Source organism: Hypanus sabinus, chromosome 4 (genome assembly GCF_030144855.1).
Source record: "Hypanus sabinus isolate sHypSab1 chromosome 4, sHypSab1.hap1, whole genome shotgun sequence".
Taxonomy (NCBI): domain Eukaryota; kingdom Metazoa; phylum Chordata; class Chondrichthyes; order Myliobatiformes; family Dasyatidae; genus Hypanus; species Hypanus sabinus.
Window position 1 is genome coordinate 81,910,069 of NC_082709.1, and position 16,451 is coordinate 81,926,519.

The 16,451-nt window shown below is 49.2% G+C and overlaps 1 protein-coding gene across 10 annotated transcripts in view; it reads right to left on the reverse strand.

Annotated features, from left to right (window-relative positions):
* The window catches only part of spega (striated muscle enriched protein kinase a), a 237,721-nt gene that overhangs the window by 23,631 nt on the left and 197,639 nt on the right, over nucleotides 1–16,451 (reverse strand). For all 10 annotated transcript variants that reach the window (XM_059967544.1, XM_059967547.1, XM_059967543.1 and 7 more), the window contains 6 exons: nucleotides 13,843–13,885; nucleotides 11,902–11,976; nucleotides 7,984–10,001; nucleotides 4,807–5,327; nucleotides 2,995–3,138; nucleotides 483–599 (listed from right to left, as the gene is read on the reverse strand). In XM_059967544.1, coding sequence (XP_059823527.1) covers nucleotides 483–599; nucleotides 2,995–3,138; nucleotides 4,807–5,327; nucleotides 7,984–10,001; nucleotides 11,902–11,976; nucleotides 13,843–13,885 — 2,918 coding nt within the window. The remainder of the gene's footprint in view (nucleotides 1–482; nucleotides 600–2,994; nucleotides 3,139–4,806; nucleotides 5,328–7,983; nucleotides 10,002–11,901; nucleotides 11,977–13,842; nucleotides 13,886–16,451) is intronic.

The following is a 16,451-nucleotide window of genomic DNA, read 5'->3' on the forward strand; positions in this document are numbered from 1 at the left end:
GGTGAGGGGCTGAAGAAAAATGGGAAGAATGTGACAGGATGTGGACACAGAGAGAGTGGGAAAGGTTAGAGTGGGGGATAGGAGAGAGAGAGAGATGCAGGCTGTGATGTTGCGGTAACTGAGGGTGTAAGGGTGACATCGGGTTGGGGAGTTACATCAGGGTGTCTGGGGATGACACGATGACGACTGAGGACATGTCGAGGATATCATTGAGTTACAACAGAGGCATGATATCATGCGTATTGTGGGTATAACATTGCAAACATGGTTAGGGTGACATCATGATGACTGATGTGGCATAACGTTGACAAGGGGTGTGATATTATGATGACGATAGGCATGACATCATGGTGACTTGAGTGTGAAATCAGTGACTGTGCTATGACATCACAGTGACTGGGGTGTGACATCATGGCAAGAGGAACGTGTCTGAATGTTACAGTGAAGCCCCCTGAACCAGGGACACTCACAGCCTGACTGACCTTTCATCCAGGTGACGACAGGATTCGGGCTCCCTGCTGGCAAACTGCACAGGGTGAGGGCGTCACCTTCCATCAGCATCTGGTCCTTCAGTTTTACATGGAAGACGGGTGGGAAATCTGCAAAATCATCGGGAGAGCCACTCAGTAACTCTAACCAAACACTGTGACAGGACACACAGAGAGGTGGACAGCATCCACACACCAGCCTCCTCGTCGCCACGGGCAAAACAGCATCACAAAATTACAGAACAGATAATAACATTCCCATTTCAGAGACATGAGAATCAGTGAGAAAAACATCAACTGAGCACAGTGAAGCTCCCTCTACACTGTCCCATCACACACTCCCGGGGTCAGACACAGAGTGAAGCTCCCTCTACACTGTCCCATCACACACTCCCAGGGTCAGTCACAGAGTGAAGCTCCCTCTACACTGTCCCATCACACACTCCCGGGGACAGACACAGAGTGAAGCTCCCTCTACACTGTCCCATCACACACTCCCGGGGTCAGACACAGAGTGAAGCTCCCTCTACACTGTCCCATCACACACTCCCGGGGTCAGACACAGAGTGAAGCTCCCTCTACACTGTCCCATCACACACTCCCGGGGTCAGACACAGAATGAAACTCCCTCTACACTGTCCCATCACACACTCCCAGGGTCAGACACAGAGTGAAGCTCCCTCTACACTGTCCCATCACACACTCCCAGGGTCAGACAAAGAGTGAAGCTCCCTCTACACTGTCCCATCACACACTCCCAGGGTCAGACACAGAGTGAAGCTCCCTCCACACTGTCCCATCACACACTCCCAGGGTCAGACACAGAGTGAAGCTCCCTCTACACTGTCCCATCACACACTCCCAGGGTCAGACACAGAGTGAAGCTCCCTCCACACTGTCCCATCACACACTCCCAGGGTCAGACACAGAGTGAATCTCCCTCTACACTGTCCCATCACACACTCCCAGGGTCAGACACAGAGTGAATCTCCCTCTACACTGTCCCATCACACACTCCCAGGGTCAGACACAGAGTGAAGCTCCCTCTACACTGTCCCACCACTCACTCCCAGGGTCAGACACAGAGTGAAGCTCCCTCTACACTGTCCCATCACACACTCCCAGGGTCAGACACAGAGTGAAGCTCCCTCTACACTGTCCCATCACACACTCCCAGGGTCAGACACAGAGTGAAGCTCCCTCTACACTGTCCCATCACACACTCCCAGGGTCAGACAGAGTGAATCTCCCTCTACACTGTCCCATCACACACTCCCAGGGTCAGACACAGAGTGAAACTCCCTCTACACTGTCCCATCACACACTCCCAGGGTCATACACAGAGTGAAGCTCCCTCTACACTGTCCCATCACACACTCCCAGGGTCAGACACAGAGTGAAGCTCCCTCTACACTGTCCCATCACACACTCCCAGGGTCAGACACAGAGTGAAGCTCCCTCTACACTGTCCCATCACACACTCCCAGGGTCAGACACAGAGTGAAACTCCCTCTACACTGTCCCATCACACACTCCCAGGGTCAGACACAGAGAGAATCTCCCTCCACACACTGTCCCATCACACACTCCCAGGGTCAGACACAGAGTGAAGCTCCCTCCACACTGTCCCATCACACACTCCCAGGGTCAGACACAGAGTGAAGCTCCCTATCGTCCTTCCTTCTGTACCATCGCATAACATGTTTCCAGGGCAAAGACAGCATGGATTAGACTTTGTCCCCACTCTCCCGATCTTCAGGAAGGGGGGATAAATTGGTCAGAACTTCCTCTCTAGTCTTTTCCTGGGAATGGCCAGCATGGCTCTTCACTGACCCAGGCAGTAGGTTATTGAGCCAACTGCCTGCCCATCTTTCAAGGACACACTTTGCCTGGGTGACTCTGGACGGAAATAATGCAGCATCTGTTGGCTCTCTGGAGCCCAGTAAACATTGCAGGGGCTGGTGTGTAGTCTGAGCAAGGAGCATAATATTAAATGCTTTATCATAAAAACAAGAGATTCTGCAGATGCTGGAAATTCTGAGCAACATGCACAGAGTGCTGGAGGAACTCAGCATGTTTGGCAGCAACTATGGAGGGGAATAAACAGTCAACACACACAAAATGCTAGTGGAATAAACAGTCGATGTTTTGGGGTGAGACCCTTCATCAGGACTGGAAAGAAAGGGGGAAGAAGCTTGAGTAAGAAAGTTGGCAGAGTGGAAGAAGTACAAATCACAGGTGATAGGGAAGACCAGGTGACGGTGAAGGGAGATGGGTGGGGAATAGGGGATGAAGTAAGAAGCTGGGAGGTGATAGGTGGAAGATGTAAAGGGCTGAGGAAGAAGGAATCTGATAGGAGTGGAGAGAGGACCATGGGAGAAGATGAAGGAGGAGGGGAACCAAAGGGAGGTGAATACCTGATACTTAAAGTCAAAAATCAAACAAAAAATCCACACAAAATGGAGATAAAAAGGAAAGTAGTGTTTGATAAAGGTTTCTGTCACACCTGAGGCACTCCTATGATATACCGTCGAGACGTCCTCAGCAGCTACGGCGAGCGAGATGTTGGGCTGTGATATCGCTTTATCTCTTCGCATTCGCGAGAACCCCCATCGGTCCCACCGGGACTTGCGTTCTCCGTGCACGGATGCTGTGAGAACAATCAGAGAGAAGCTTGTGAAGTTTTGCTGACAGTAAATGACACTCTTTGACCTTGTGAACTTGGGAATCATCTCTCTGCAGCCCTAGTATGTCTCCTTGGGGCATGGTGTAGGTTCCTGGAGGCACATGGGAAGGAAGCAGGCCCTTCAGCCCAACATGTCCATGCTGACCCACATTCTCATTTAAGCTGGTTCTGTTTGCCCATAGCCCTCTAAACCTTGAACCTGTCCAAATGTTGTTAAGGTGCCTGCCTCAACCACTTCTTTTAGAAATTCAGAGCGTGAGATTGTGAGACACAGGGTCATCATTTGGTCATCAAGTCTGCTCTGCCTTTTCAACTGGCCCAGAGCCATGAAACATTCCTTTCATTCTCGAGGAGGTTTACTAGAATGATCCCAGGAATGAAAGGGTTAAAGTATGAAGATTGCATGATGACTCTGAGTCTGTACTCACTGGAGTATAGAAGAATGGTGGGGGGAGGAATCTCATTGAAACATATCAAATACTGAATTGCCAATATAGAGTGGATGCCAAGAGGATGTTTCGTATGGGGGGGGGAGGGGTTAGGACTAGAGGGCGCTGCCTCAGAATAGAAGACTGTCCCTTTAGAACAAAGATGAGGAATTTCTTCATCCAGAGGGTGGTAACTCTGTGGAATTCATTACCACAGACAGCTGTGAGGCCAAATCACTGTGTGCATTTGAAGCAAAGGTTGATAGGTTCTTGATTATTAGGGGTGTCCAAAGGCTACGAGGAGAAGGCGAGAATGGGGTTGAAAGAGAAAATAAATCAGCCACAATCGAATGACAGAACAGACTAAATAGGCTGAATGGTCTAATTCTGCTCCTGTCCTTTGGCCTTATGGTCTGGCAGGAGTAGCTGGGAAGTGGGAATGTGGGACCAGCAGTATGCCACATTCATATGTACCTTGTAACATACAGTGAAATGTGTCCATAAGACCATAGGGTACATGAGCAGAATTTGCCCCATTGAGTCTGCTCCACCATTTGATCATGAGTGATTGTTTATCCCTCTCAACCCCATTCTCCTCCCTGTAACCTTTGATGCCACTACTAATCAGGAACCTATCAAACTCTGCTCTAAACAACACCACACAAAATGCTGGTGGAACACAGCAGGCCAGGCAGCATCTACAGGGAGAAACACTGTCAGGCCCAGACCCTTCGTCAGGACGTCGACAGTCTTCTCCCTATCGATGCTGCCTGGCCTGCTGTGTTACACCAGCATTTTGTGTGTGTTGTTGTTTGAATTTCCAGCATCTGCAGATTTCCTCGTGTTTGCTCTGCTCTAAATACTTGGCCTCTACATCCATCTATGGCAATGAATTCCACAATTGCAAAGTTCGAAGTACATTTTGCCACCCTCTAGCTAAGGAAGTCCCTCCTCATTTCTGCTCAAAAAGAACATCCCTCTATACTGAGGCTGCGCCCTCTGATCCTCCTACTATGGAAACATCTTCTGCTCATACACTTTATCCAGACCTTTCAATATTTGACAGGTTTCAATGAGATCCCCCTCCCCTTTCTTCTAAATTCCAGCGAGTACAGGCCCAGAGACTTCAAGCACTTTTCATGGTGAATTTGTGGAATTGCTGCGGAAGCCATTGGCAGATGGGGCTAGCAAAGTGCTTGCTTACCTCTCTCCTGCTTGGCAGACGAGCTGACATCCGACTGCAGGGACTCGGAGGAGGGCGCGGAGCGGGCTTGCGTGGCCAGCTGGTTCTGAGGGACGCCCACCTTCTTCAGAGAGCCAGCCTCCGAGGTCGAGCGCCTCAGCAGGGACAGGAAGGGCCGCTTGCCTTCCTTGGCCTGGCGCTGGACAGGGGGTTCGGCTTGTGCAGGGGCCTCCTGCACCCTCTCCTCTGACTGGCTACGGGCGAAGCGCAGGGAGATGCCAGTTAGTGTCGACTCAATCTTCCTCCGCATTGTCATCCCTGGTGAGCTCTTGGCCTGCTTCCGGAGCACCTCGGGATCATGCCGCTCCCCTGCTGACTCCTCCCTCTCCGTCTCACTGCCTCTCCCTGCAGGCTGGGATGCCTTGGTTAGGACGCCCTCCCTCGGCTTCTCCTCCTTGCTGTCACCCTTCAGCCGCAGTGACAGCTTTCTGATGAAGCCAGGATCCTTCGAGGCTTCTGGAAGGCATTGCTCGGACCTCGACCTGTACAGGAAGGAGACAGAGAGCAGTGATACGGTGTCACCAGTTTCTAAAGATGCACACTGAAGAGTATCTTGACTGGTGGCACGATGGCCTAGTAGGGAAATACCAATACCCACAAACCGAAAAAACTACAAAACGTAGTGGATACAGCCCAGTTCATCACAGCTAAAGCCTTCCCCACCACTGAGCACATTTACAAGGAGTGCTGTCACAGGAAAGCAGCACCCATCATCAAGGAGCCCCACCATCTAGTGTATGCTCTATTCTCACTGCTGCCATCAGGCCAGAACTACAGGAGCCTTAGGTTCTGCAGCACCAGGTTCAGGTACAGTTATTACTCCTCATCCATCAGGTCCTGAACCACCAGGTTCAGATACAGTTATTACCCCTCATCCAACAGGTCCTGAACCACCAGGTTCAGATACAGTTATTACCCCTCACCATCAGGTCCTGCACCACCAGGTTCAGATACAGTTATTACCCCTCATCCATCAGGTCCTGAACCAGCATGGATAACTTCGTTCACATCAACACTGAACTGATTCCACAATCTATGGGCTCACTTTCAAGGACTCGTTCTCAATATTATTTAATGCTAATTTATTTATTTGAATTTTTACAGCTCATCTTCTTTTGCACATTTTTCGTCTGCCCATCTTTGTTTCCATGGAGTTTTGCACTGATTGTATTGTGTTTCTTTGTATCTACTGTGAATGCCCGCAAGAAGATGAATCTCAGGGTGGCATATGGTGATATATAGGTTCTTTAATAATGAATTTACTTTGAACTTTGAACAATGCAGAGCTGGTCATCCACTTCAGGAAGGGGGTTGGTGCAAATGCATTAATGGTGTTGAGGTTCAGAGGTCTGAGGGTGAACATCACCGACCAGGTCCAACCAGGTAGACTTCACAGCCAGGAAAGCTCACCATCGCCTCTACCTCCTCAGGAGACGAACAGAAATTTGGCAAGATCCTGTTGACCCTTACCAATTTTTATTGACATCAGAGAGCACATCCTATCTGGATGCATTAAAGTTCAAAGTAGATTATCACAATGCATATATATCAGCATATGCAACCCTGAGATCAATACTTCTGTTGACATACTCAAAAAATCTATAGAATAACTACTTTAGCAGAATCATTGAAAGACGGCACCAGCTTGGGCGTTCAACCAGAGTGCAAAAGACAACAAACTGTACAAAATGAAAAAATAATAGTAATAATAAGTATTGAGAACATGAGATAAAGAGTCCTTGAAAGTGAGTCCATTAGGTGTGGTAACGTTTCAATGATGGGGCAAATGAATTTGAGTGAAGCTCCTTTGGTTCAAGAATCTGATGGTTGAGGGGTAGTAACTGCTCCTGAACCTGGTGGTGTCATTCCTGAGGCTCCTGTACTTTCTTCCTAATGGCAGCAGCAAGAAGACAACATGTCTTGTGTGGTGGTGAGGGGTGGGTCCTTAATGATGGATGCTGCTTTCCTGCGGCAGTGTTTCATGTAGATGTGCTCAGTCGTGGGGAAGTCTACCTGTGATGGTCTGGGCAAATACATTTTGTAGGACCTGCTGTTCAAGGGCTTTGGTGTTTTCATAAAGGATGTGATGCAGCTCATCAAAATACCCTCCACTACGCATTGATAGAAGTTTCTCGAAGTTTTAGATGTCATGCTGAATCTTTGCAAACTTCTAAGGAAGTAGAGGCACTGCCGTGCTTTCCTTGTAATTACTCTCCAGTGCAACTGCTCTATCTGTGACCCTAATAAATTGCAGAGAGCCCATCTCAGAAACCAGCCTCCCCTACATGGACTCTGTCCCCTTCATGCTGCCTCAGTAAAGCAGCTAGCATAATCAAAGACCTCACCCACCCCAAATGTTCTCTTTTCCCTCCCACCGAGCAGAAGATGCAAAAACCTGAAAGCATGTCCCGCCGGGCTCAAGGACAGCTTCTATCTCACAGTTATAAGACTCTTGAATGGTTCCTAGTATAATAAATGGATTATTGACCTCACAATCCTCCTCATTATGACCTTGTACCTTACTGTTTACCTGCACTGCACTTTCTCTGTAGCTGTTACACTTTACTCTGCATTGTTATTGTTTTGCCTTGTTCTACCTCGATCTCCCTCAGATGATTTGACCTGTCCTTGGGTTGGGGGCATGTCTCTGAGTGTGAATGGGTGTGTGGGAGTGTGGGAAAAGAGGCTTGTTTTGCTGTTGTCTTGGTTTGTTCTGCTGAGTGTTGTGGGCATGCTATGTTGGCACCAGATTGTGTGCCAACACTTGTGAACTGCCCCTCTTGATGTACCCATGATAAACCCTAACCTGAAACCTGAAATTCTGTATAAACAGAAAGCAAGGCAAGCTTTTCATTGTGTCTTGGTGTACGAGGACAATAATAAGACCAGAAGACATAAGTGTAGAATTAAGCCGCTCAGCCCATCGAATTTGCTCTGCAACTCCAATACCTGATAAACCCACGTGAATACCAATAAAGAATCTGTATAAGCAGGATGCAAGACAAGCTTTTCATTGTATCTTGGTAGATTTGACAATAATAAACCAATACCAATAACGTATTGATCTGTATGAATTGCACACAAGTCAGGTTTTTCACTGTACCTTGCTACATGTGACAATATAAATTCTGTCAATACCTGCTCTCCCGTTGGTCTGCCAGGGGCTCCTGGGCCTTAACCAGCTGCAAGGGCTCGCCCCTGGCCCCGGGCCTGTACATTGCGTCTCTGGCTTCAGTTAGTCGCTCCACCTTCTCCTCTGATTTGGGCCTCATTAGGTGCTTCAGGCTCCGGCTGAGGGACGACTCCTTGCTCCTCTTGAATCGCGCCTCAAACACTTCCTCAGACTCGATGTTTTCGATGTTCAGGCACTGGGCTACGCTGGACGCCTTGGCCTTGATCGGGCGACCCTCCCTGCTTGACCTGGTTGCCTCCTCAGGGCCTCCTGCGATCTCCTCCCGGGACCTGGATGCCATACCTAGGCTGCTCTCCAGATCAGTTGAGCGGAAGCCAGGAGGTGGAGTGATGGGTTCCAGTATGAAGGGTGAAGAGGGGGGCTCACCTGTGATGGGGGGTATGAGCTGTGGCTGAGCCTGGTTTAAAGGCTTGGGTATGGCATGAGGTAATAGTTCCTGTCTGGCCTGGGATAAGGCTGCCTCAGGTTTGGCCTGGGATAAAGGTTCAGGCCTCACCTGAGGTAATGGTTCAGGTCTGGCCTGAGATAAAGTTACTGTGAGTTGAGCCTGGTTTAAGAGAGACTCGGACTGTGCCTGATGAGATGGTTCAAGTCTAGCTTGGGATGAAGTTACTGTGAGCTGGGTCTGAGGTAAAGGAGGCTCAGCATGGGCCTGGGGCAATGGTTCAGGCCGGCCATGAATTAATGGTTCGGGAGCGGCCTGAAGTAAGGGAGGCTCAGGGGACAGGTTGCTGTGGGTGACCACTGCAGTCTTTCCGATCATTACTCTGGTGCAGGGTCCATCGGCCTCAGGAGTCCCAGGTGCTGCCTGGGCCTGTGGCCCCAGAGGCTTGTGTGCTCTGGGTGGGGCAACGGGCCCGGCAGGTGGCTCACTCAGGGCTGAGAGTGATGGCGACTCCCTGAGCGGGAACCGGGGCTCTGGGCTGGGGGTCCGTGTTGCACTGGGTCTCAGGGGGATCTCCAATGGAGCTCCTATCCGCCGGTGCAGTGCGGGGGGCTCGGCCTGTGAGAAGGAGGCTGTCTTGCGCAGTGGTCGGCGCTCATGCTCCTCCGGCCCTGGGGCTGTCTCACTTGAGGCAGCCCGTGCCAGCCGTGGAGGCTGTGGTCTGGGAGGCCTTGGGGCCTGGCGCTCGATGGTGGTACTCTGCAGTGGGGATGGCCCTGGAGGTCTGGACTCACCATCAGGTAGGCCCAGGCGCTCCAGCAGTGGCCCACGCAGGCCGCTCATCCTGCCATCCACTGAGCCCGCCCTCAACAGCCGCTGCCGCAGCAGCTCTAGCTTCAGACTGTAGTCCTCTGTGCCCGGTGCTCCCCGCCGCCTACCGCCCACCTCCTCAGGCCTACGGGCCCCAGGGCTCGGGCTTCTTCGTGGCAGCTCCATAGACATTGACTTCTTCAAGGCTCCGGCCGCTGGAGATGGAGGCTGCCTGCCCGGCCCGGCATCTGAGCTACCCAACCCCGACCCCAGCAGGGCCAAGGCTGAGTCAGCTGAGCTGCCACGCCGGAACTCGCCCCTTCGGCGCTGGGAGGACCGCTCCGGGGCCTCTGCACTGAGGCCTAGGCCCGGCCTCGTCCGTGGCTCCTGCTCTGAAGGGGAGATGATGACTGCAGGCGTGGCCTCAGGCCCGACCTGGCCAACTGTGTCTTGGCTTGCCTCCCCCTCACTAGTTCGGGCCTGTGAGATTCGCTCCTCGCCCGTGGCAATGGCTGGGCTCCCCTCCTCCTGTTCTGGGCTGCGGAGACTGCGCAGGGGTGTCCGGGACATCGGAGGCTCCACTGGAATTGGCACAGGGACAGGCAAGAGCGGTGGCAGCTCATCCACTTCGTCTGAGTCTGAGGAAGAAGAGAGGCGTGGCTCCCGCAGCTGGCGGGGCAGACCGAGGCTGCCGGGGCCCGACAGGTCAGCCAGCAGCTCAGGGATGGACCGAACTACCATCGAGGACTTGTAGCTGATGAGGGAGCGCTGGGGAAAGGAACACAGGGATAGGGTGTTAGAGCTCAGCCCAGCAGACCCTATCCCACTGGAACCTGTCCCTTCAGAACCTGACTCACCAGAACCTGTCCCACCAGACTCTTTCTTATCAGACCCTGTCCCACCACACCATCCTACAAGTTGATGGCCCATTGGATCCTAACCCATCAGAACCTCTCCTACCAGACCCTGTTCTGCCTCACTTATCCCAGCAGACCCTGTCCCATTGGATCCTAACCCATCAGAACCTCTCCTACCAGACCCTGTTCTGCCTCACTTATCCCAGCAGACCCTGTCCCATTGGATCCTAACCCATCAGAACCTCTCCTACCAGACCCTGTTCTGCCTCACTTATCCCAGCAGACCCTGTCCCACTGGATCCTGTCCATTCACAACTTGATCCACCAGACCCTGTCCTACCAGATACAGTCCCATCAGATCCTGTCCCAACAGATCTTGTCTCACCAGACTTTGTCCCACCAATTACTAGCCTTCCACACCCTGCCCCACCAGACCCTATGACACTATGTCCTGGCCCTGACCACTAGTCACCAGGCTCCACTTTGGCTTTGGTCTTTGAGATGTCCTATTCTCTCCCTAGTAGCAGAATACAGAAAGACCATAGACTCTTTGGCCCATGATGTTGTGTCTACCTTGTAACCTACTCTAACATTACTCTAACCCTTCTCTCCGACATAGCCCTCCATTTTGCTATCATCGGGGTGTCATATCAGAACATAAGATATTGGAGCAGAACCAGGTTGTTTGGCCCATCGAGTCCCCTCTGCAATTCCATCATTGCTGATCTGTTATGCATCACAATCTCATTTTCCTGCCTTCTCCCCAATCACCTTGGCTGCCCATTTTTTAAACGTATTTGAGAGTTTCTCAAATGTCCGTAATATATCTGCCTCTACCAGCACTCTGACAGAATGTTTCACACATCCACCACTCTCTGTGTAAAAAAACTTCCCACTGACATCCCCCTATACTGACCCCCAATCACTTTAAAATTACGCCTCCTTGTGTTAGCCATTTCCACCCTGGAAAAAGTCTCTGACTGTCCACACTCTCCATGCCTCTTAATATCTCGTACACCTTTATCAGGTCGCCTCTCACCCTCCTTCACTCCACAGAGAAAAGCCTTAGTTCACTCAACTTATCCTCATAAGACACGAGGTGACATGGTAGCATACTGGTTAACATAACACTATTATTGTGCCACCAACGAGGGATCAATTCCTGCTGCTGTCTGTAAGGAGTTTGTCTATTCTCCACAAGACTGTGTAGGTTTCCTTCCACGTTCCAAAGATGTACAGGTTAATGGGTGTAATTGGACAGCGAGGGCTCATTGGGCTGGAAGGGCCTGTCACTGTACTATATCTATAAATATATATTTTTAAATTGCATTTGACATGCTCTCTAATCCAGGCAGCATCCTGGTTAATCTCCTCTGCATCTGCTCTAAAAGTTCCACATCCTTCCTATAATGAGTTGATCAGAAATGAACACAATTCTCCAAGCAACAGACAGAAATGCTGGAGGAACTCAGCAGGTCCAACAGTATCTGTGGAAAAGAGTAAACAGTTGATGATTCATGCTGAGACCCTTCATCAGATTTTCTTGTGTTTGTGACAATAGTCCAAGTGTTGTCTAACCAAAGTTTTATAGAGCTGCAATATTGTCTCACAACTCATGAACTCAACCCCGTCTCACATTAATGGCCAACACACAATAAGCTTTCTTAACTCTTTGAATTTGTCTCAATCTTCAGTCAAAGCTGATTGATGCCATCTTTTTGTCCTCTGAATTCCTTCTTGAGGTACATGAAGTGATCTTAACTGCCAAGGTACTGGGACAGGGTCCACTAAGGCTTCCACGTTCAGCTCACCTGCCATTTCCTTCGGGACACCAGAGCCTTCAGATTGTCCGTACTGATCACATTCCTGTTCACCATGCAGGTACTCTGGAAAACAAGAAACAGGACCTGGTCATAGGGGAAGGTGGAATATTTCCTGGAGCACAGGAGAATGATGGGAGATTTGGTAGAGGTATACAAAATTATGAGGGGTGTAGATAGGGCAAATGCAAGCAAGTTTTTTTCCACTGAGGTTGTGTGAGATGAGAACTAGAAGTCATGGGTCAAGGGCAAAAGCTGAAATAATAAAGGGGAACCTGACGGGGAACTCCTTCACTCAGAGGGTGGTGAGAATGTGAAACAAACTGCCAGTGGAAGTGATAGATGTGGGTTCGATTGCAACTTTTCAGAGAAGCTTGGATGGATATTAGGGGTACATGTTATGTTTTCTAACTTCGAAATATTAAGCCAATTAAAGGAAGACATGGGAGTCCAGAATGCAGGCAAAACTTTGTGTTTACTTTCAAGTGAGGCATGCACATATCATGTGGTAGTGTGATGATGTATGCAATTAACACATGTTTACATATAGCCTGTTATTAATTATTTAAACAAACAGCAATGCTTAATCAAACTATCAAAACTATAACTACACACACACACAATTACTCCAATGGAATTGAAATACTAAATACACCACAGTATGGACGGCTATGGTCTGGGTGCAGGTTGATGGGACTCGGTAGAGTAACAGTTCAGCATGAGGGCCCTGTCTCTGTGTTGTAATGCTGGCTGTCCACTCTATCTCTGCCTCTCATAATCTCTATCAGATCTCCCCTCAGCCTCCACCACTCCAGAGAAAACAACTCAAGTTTGTCCAGCCTCTCGTTATAGGACATGCCCTCTAATCCCGGTAGCATCCTGATAAACTTCTCCTGCACCCTGTGAAAAGCCTCCTCTTCCTTCCTGTGATGGTGTGACCAGAACTGAGCATTAATGTTTTATTTCTTCATGGTCTTGAATAATTTATATTGTATGTGTTGTCCGTATCAATGAGCCTGTGATGTTGCTGTTGAACTTTTTCATTGTACCAGTACCTCACTATATTTGTACAAATGACAAAAACTCAACATGTTCTTTTCTCGCAGGACTGATGAAGGGTGTGTTCCTTGGATTTCCTGCATCTGCAGATTTTCTCTTGTTTGTGATACTATTGCATGTTTCTTTGTGTCTTTAAGAGGTAGGAAGAGGACATTTGGCCCATCAAGTCTATTCCAGCCTGCATTTCCAACAATGTTTCCCTGTACTACAAACAAGAGAAAACCTGCAGCTGCTGAAAATCTAAGCAACGCACACAAAATGCTGGAGAGACTCAGCAGGCCAGGCAGCATTTACGGAAAAGAGTACAGTTGACGTTTCGGGCCGAGACCCTTCATCAGGACTGGTGAAAAAGATGAGAAGACAGAGTAAGAAGGTGGGGGGAGTGAAGAAAGAATTACAAGGTGGTAGGTGATAGGTGAAACCAGGAGAGGGGGGAGGGGTGAAGTAAAGAGCTGGGAAGTCAATTGGTGAAAGAGATACTGGGCTGGAAAGGGGGATCTGATAGGAGACGGCAGAAGGCCAAGGAAGAAGGGAAGGGGGAGAAGCACTAGAGGGAGGTGATGGTCAGGTAAGGAGATGAGGTGAGAGAGAGAAATGGAAATGGGGAATAGTGAATGGTGAAGGGGGGGGGATTAATTACCATGTCTGAAAAATGGATGTTCATGCCATCAGGTTGGAGGCTTCCCAGATGGAATATAAGGTGTTGTTCCTCCAACCTGAGTGTGCTTTCACGTGTTTTGCCACTTTCCCATCGTCCCCCCCCCCCCCCAGAGTCTACCCCTCACCCATACAGTGGTCAGTCGGAGCTCAGTACCACCGCTGCAGAGACAGGGCCCTGAGAAAAGGTAAGGAACCTCCGGCAGGGATACTCACCGAAAACCATGCGTGCTGGAGGCAGTCTTCTACAGATGGCCGGCTGCAAATAAGCACAGGACAGAGTGAGAGTGCACCCAGACCCAGGGACCTCATCCCCATTCTTCTAATCCAATCCAAACTGCAGTGAGTAGTGGGCTCTGCCCAATACATCATGGGCACACCCTTGCCATCATTGGTAGTATCAACAAGAGGTGCTGCCATCTTCAAAGATGCCCACCATCTAGGCAATGCCTTCTTCTCTCAGCTATCACCAGGCAGGAGGTACAGAAGTCTGAAGTCTCACACCACTAGGTTCAAGAACAGTTCCTTCCCTTCAACCGTTTGCTTCCTGAACCAACCAGGCACAACCCTAATCACTGCAGCTTAACAACACACACAAAATGCTGGTGGAATGCAACAGGCCGGATAGCATCTATAGGAAGAAGCACTGTTGAAATTTCGGGCCGAGACCCTTCGTCAGGACTGACTGAAAGGAAAGATAGCAAGAGATTTTAAAGTAGGAGGGGGAGGGGGAAATGCGAAATGATAGGAGAAGACCGGAGGGGGTGGGATGAAGCTAAGAGCTGGAAAGGTGATTGGAGAAAGTGATACAGAACTGGAGAAGGGAAAGGATCATGGGAAAGCCTCGGGAGAAAGAAAGGGGGAGGGGAACACCAGAGGGAGATGGAGAACAGGCAGAGTGATGGGCAGAGAGAGAGAGAGAGAGAAAAAAAAGGGGAGAGGAGGGAGGAAAAGAAACTAAATATATCAAGGATGGGGTAAGAAGGGGAGGAGGGGCATTAACAGAAGTTAGAGAAGTCAATGTTCATGCCATCAGGTTGGAGGCTACCCAGCTGGTATATAAGATGTTGTTCCTCCAACCTGAGTGAGGCTTCATCTTGACAGTAGAGGAGGCCATGGATAGACATATCAGAATGGCTTTTACCAATCACCTTTCCGGCTCTCAGCTTCACCCCACCCCCTCCGGTCTTCTCCTATCATTTTGTATCCCCCCCCCTCCTACTTTCAAATCTCTTACTAATTTTCCTTTCAGTTAGTCCTGACGAAGGGTCTCGGCCTGAAACATCGACAGTGCTTCTCCTTATAGATGCTGCCTGGCCTGCTGTGTTCCACCAGCATTTTGTGTGTGTTGCTTGAATTTCCAGCATCTGCAGATTTCCTCGTGTTAGCTTAACAACACTGTCACCGGTACAGAGGGAGAATCACACAGTGGGAGGGGCAGTTCTGAGAGAGCATAACACTGTGGGAGGAGTAGTACTGAGGGAGGGTCACTCTGTGTGAGGGGCGATGCTGAGGGAGGGTCACTCTGTGTGAGGGGCGACGCTGAGGGAGGGTCATACTGTGGGAGGGGTAATACTGGGAGCAGTGTTACAATTTTCCAAGTGTGGTCTAACCTAAGTTGTATACAGCTGCAATATTACCCTGTGGCTCTTGAACTCATTCCCCCATTTCAAGAAGGTCAACCTTATACCTTCTTTACTGCCCTATGAACTTGCAAGGCAAGTTTGGGGGGGGGTCTATGGATTTGGCTCCAAATACCTCTGTTTCTCCACACTAATAAGATTCCTGCCATTAACCCTGTATTCTGTCTTCAAATTTGACCTTTCAGTGGCACTTCACACTTTTCTGGTTTGAACTCCATCTGCTACTTCACAGCCCCATTCTGCAGCCTGTCAATGTCCCAATGCAACCTGCTGCACTATCCACAACTCCACTGTTTCATCTACAAACTTACTAACCCATCCATCCACTTCCTCATCCAAGTTATTTATAATAATAAACACAAAGGGCAGGGGTACCAGAACCAATGTTCCTTCTAACGTTTTGACTAGATGGCTTTGGTGTTCAGTAACAATGAGCTACTGACTTCCATTTTGTGTTTATTGCTACAATTTGTAACAGTGTTGTAACTTGAAACATTGACAATGTAAATATGTTGAGGCTCTAAAATGCTTCAAAGTAAAGGTTGTGGTACGTTTATTATTTAGAAAAATTATGGATTATTTTACAATTAGTATAATTTCAAAATTATATTAACATTATATAAAAGAAAATTGCAGCTGCACAACAAAGGCTATGTGTGCAGTAGCATTTCAGTTACTATGCAACCACGCAGCTTAGAGGAAACAGTGCATAGTACTGATCCCTACAGATCACTACTAGTCACCAATTTCCATGTAGAAAACACTCCAACTACCACCACCCTCTTCCTTCTGTGGACAAGCCAATTCTGAATTAATGCAGCTAAGATTCCCTGACATTCTACAATGGGGAAGCTTGCCGGACCCCACACTAAAATCCGTATTCAGCACATCCACTGCTCTACCTTCACCAATACGATTTGTCACATCCTTAACGAATTCAACCAGGCTCGCGAGGTATGACCTGCCCCTCACAACACCATGTTGACTATCCCTCTTTAGAGTATGCTTCTCCAACTACTCAAAAATCCCGGCTCTAAGAACCCTCTCTAATGCTCTTCTTAGCATTGATATAAAATTCCCAGTGTTATCCCTTCTCCCTTTCCTGAACAAATGGAGTAACACTTCCCACTGACACTGTGGACATGCTATGTTGTTGCCAGAATGTGAGGTGACACTTGCAGC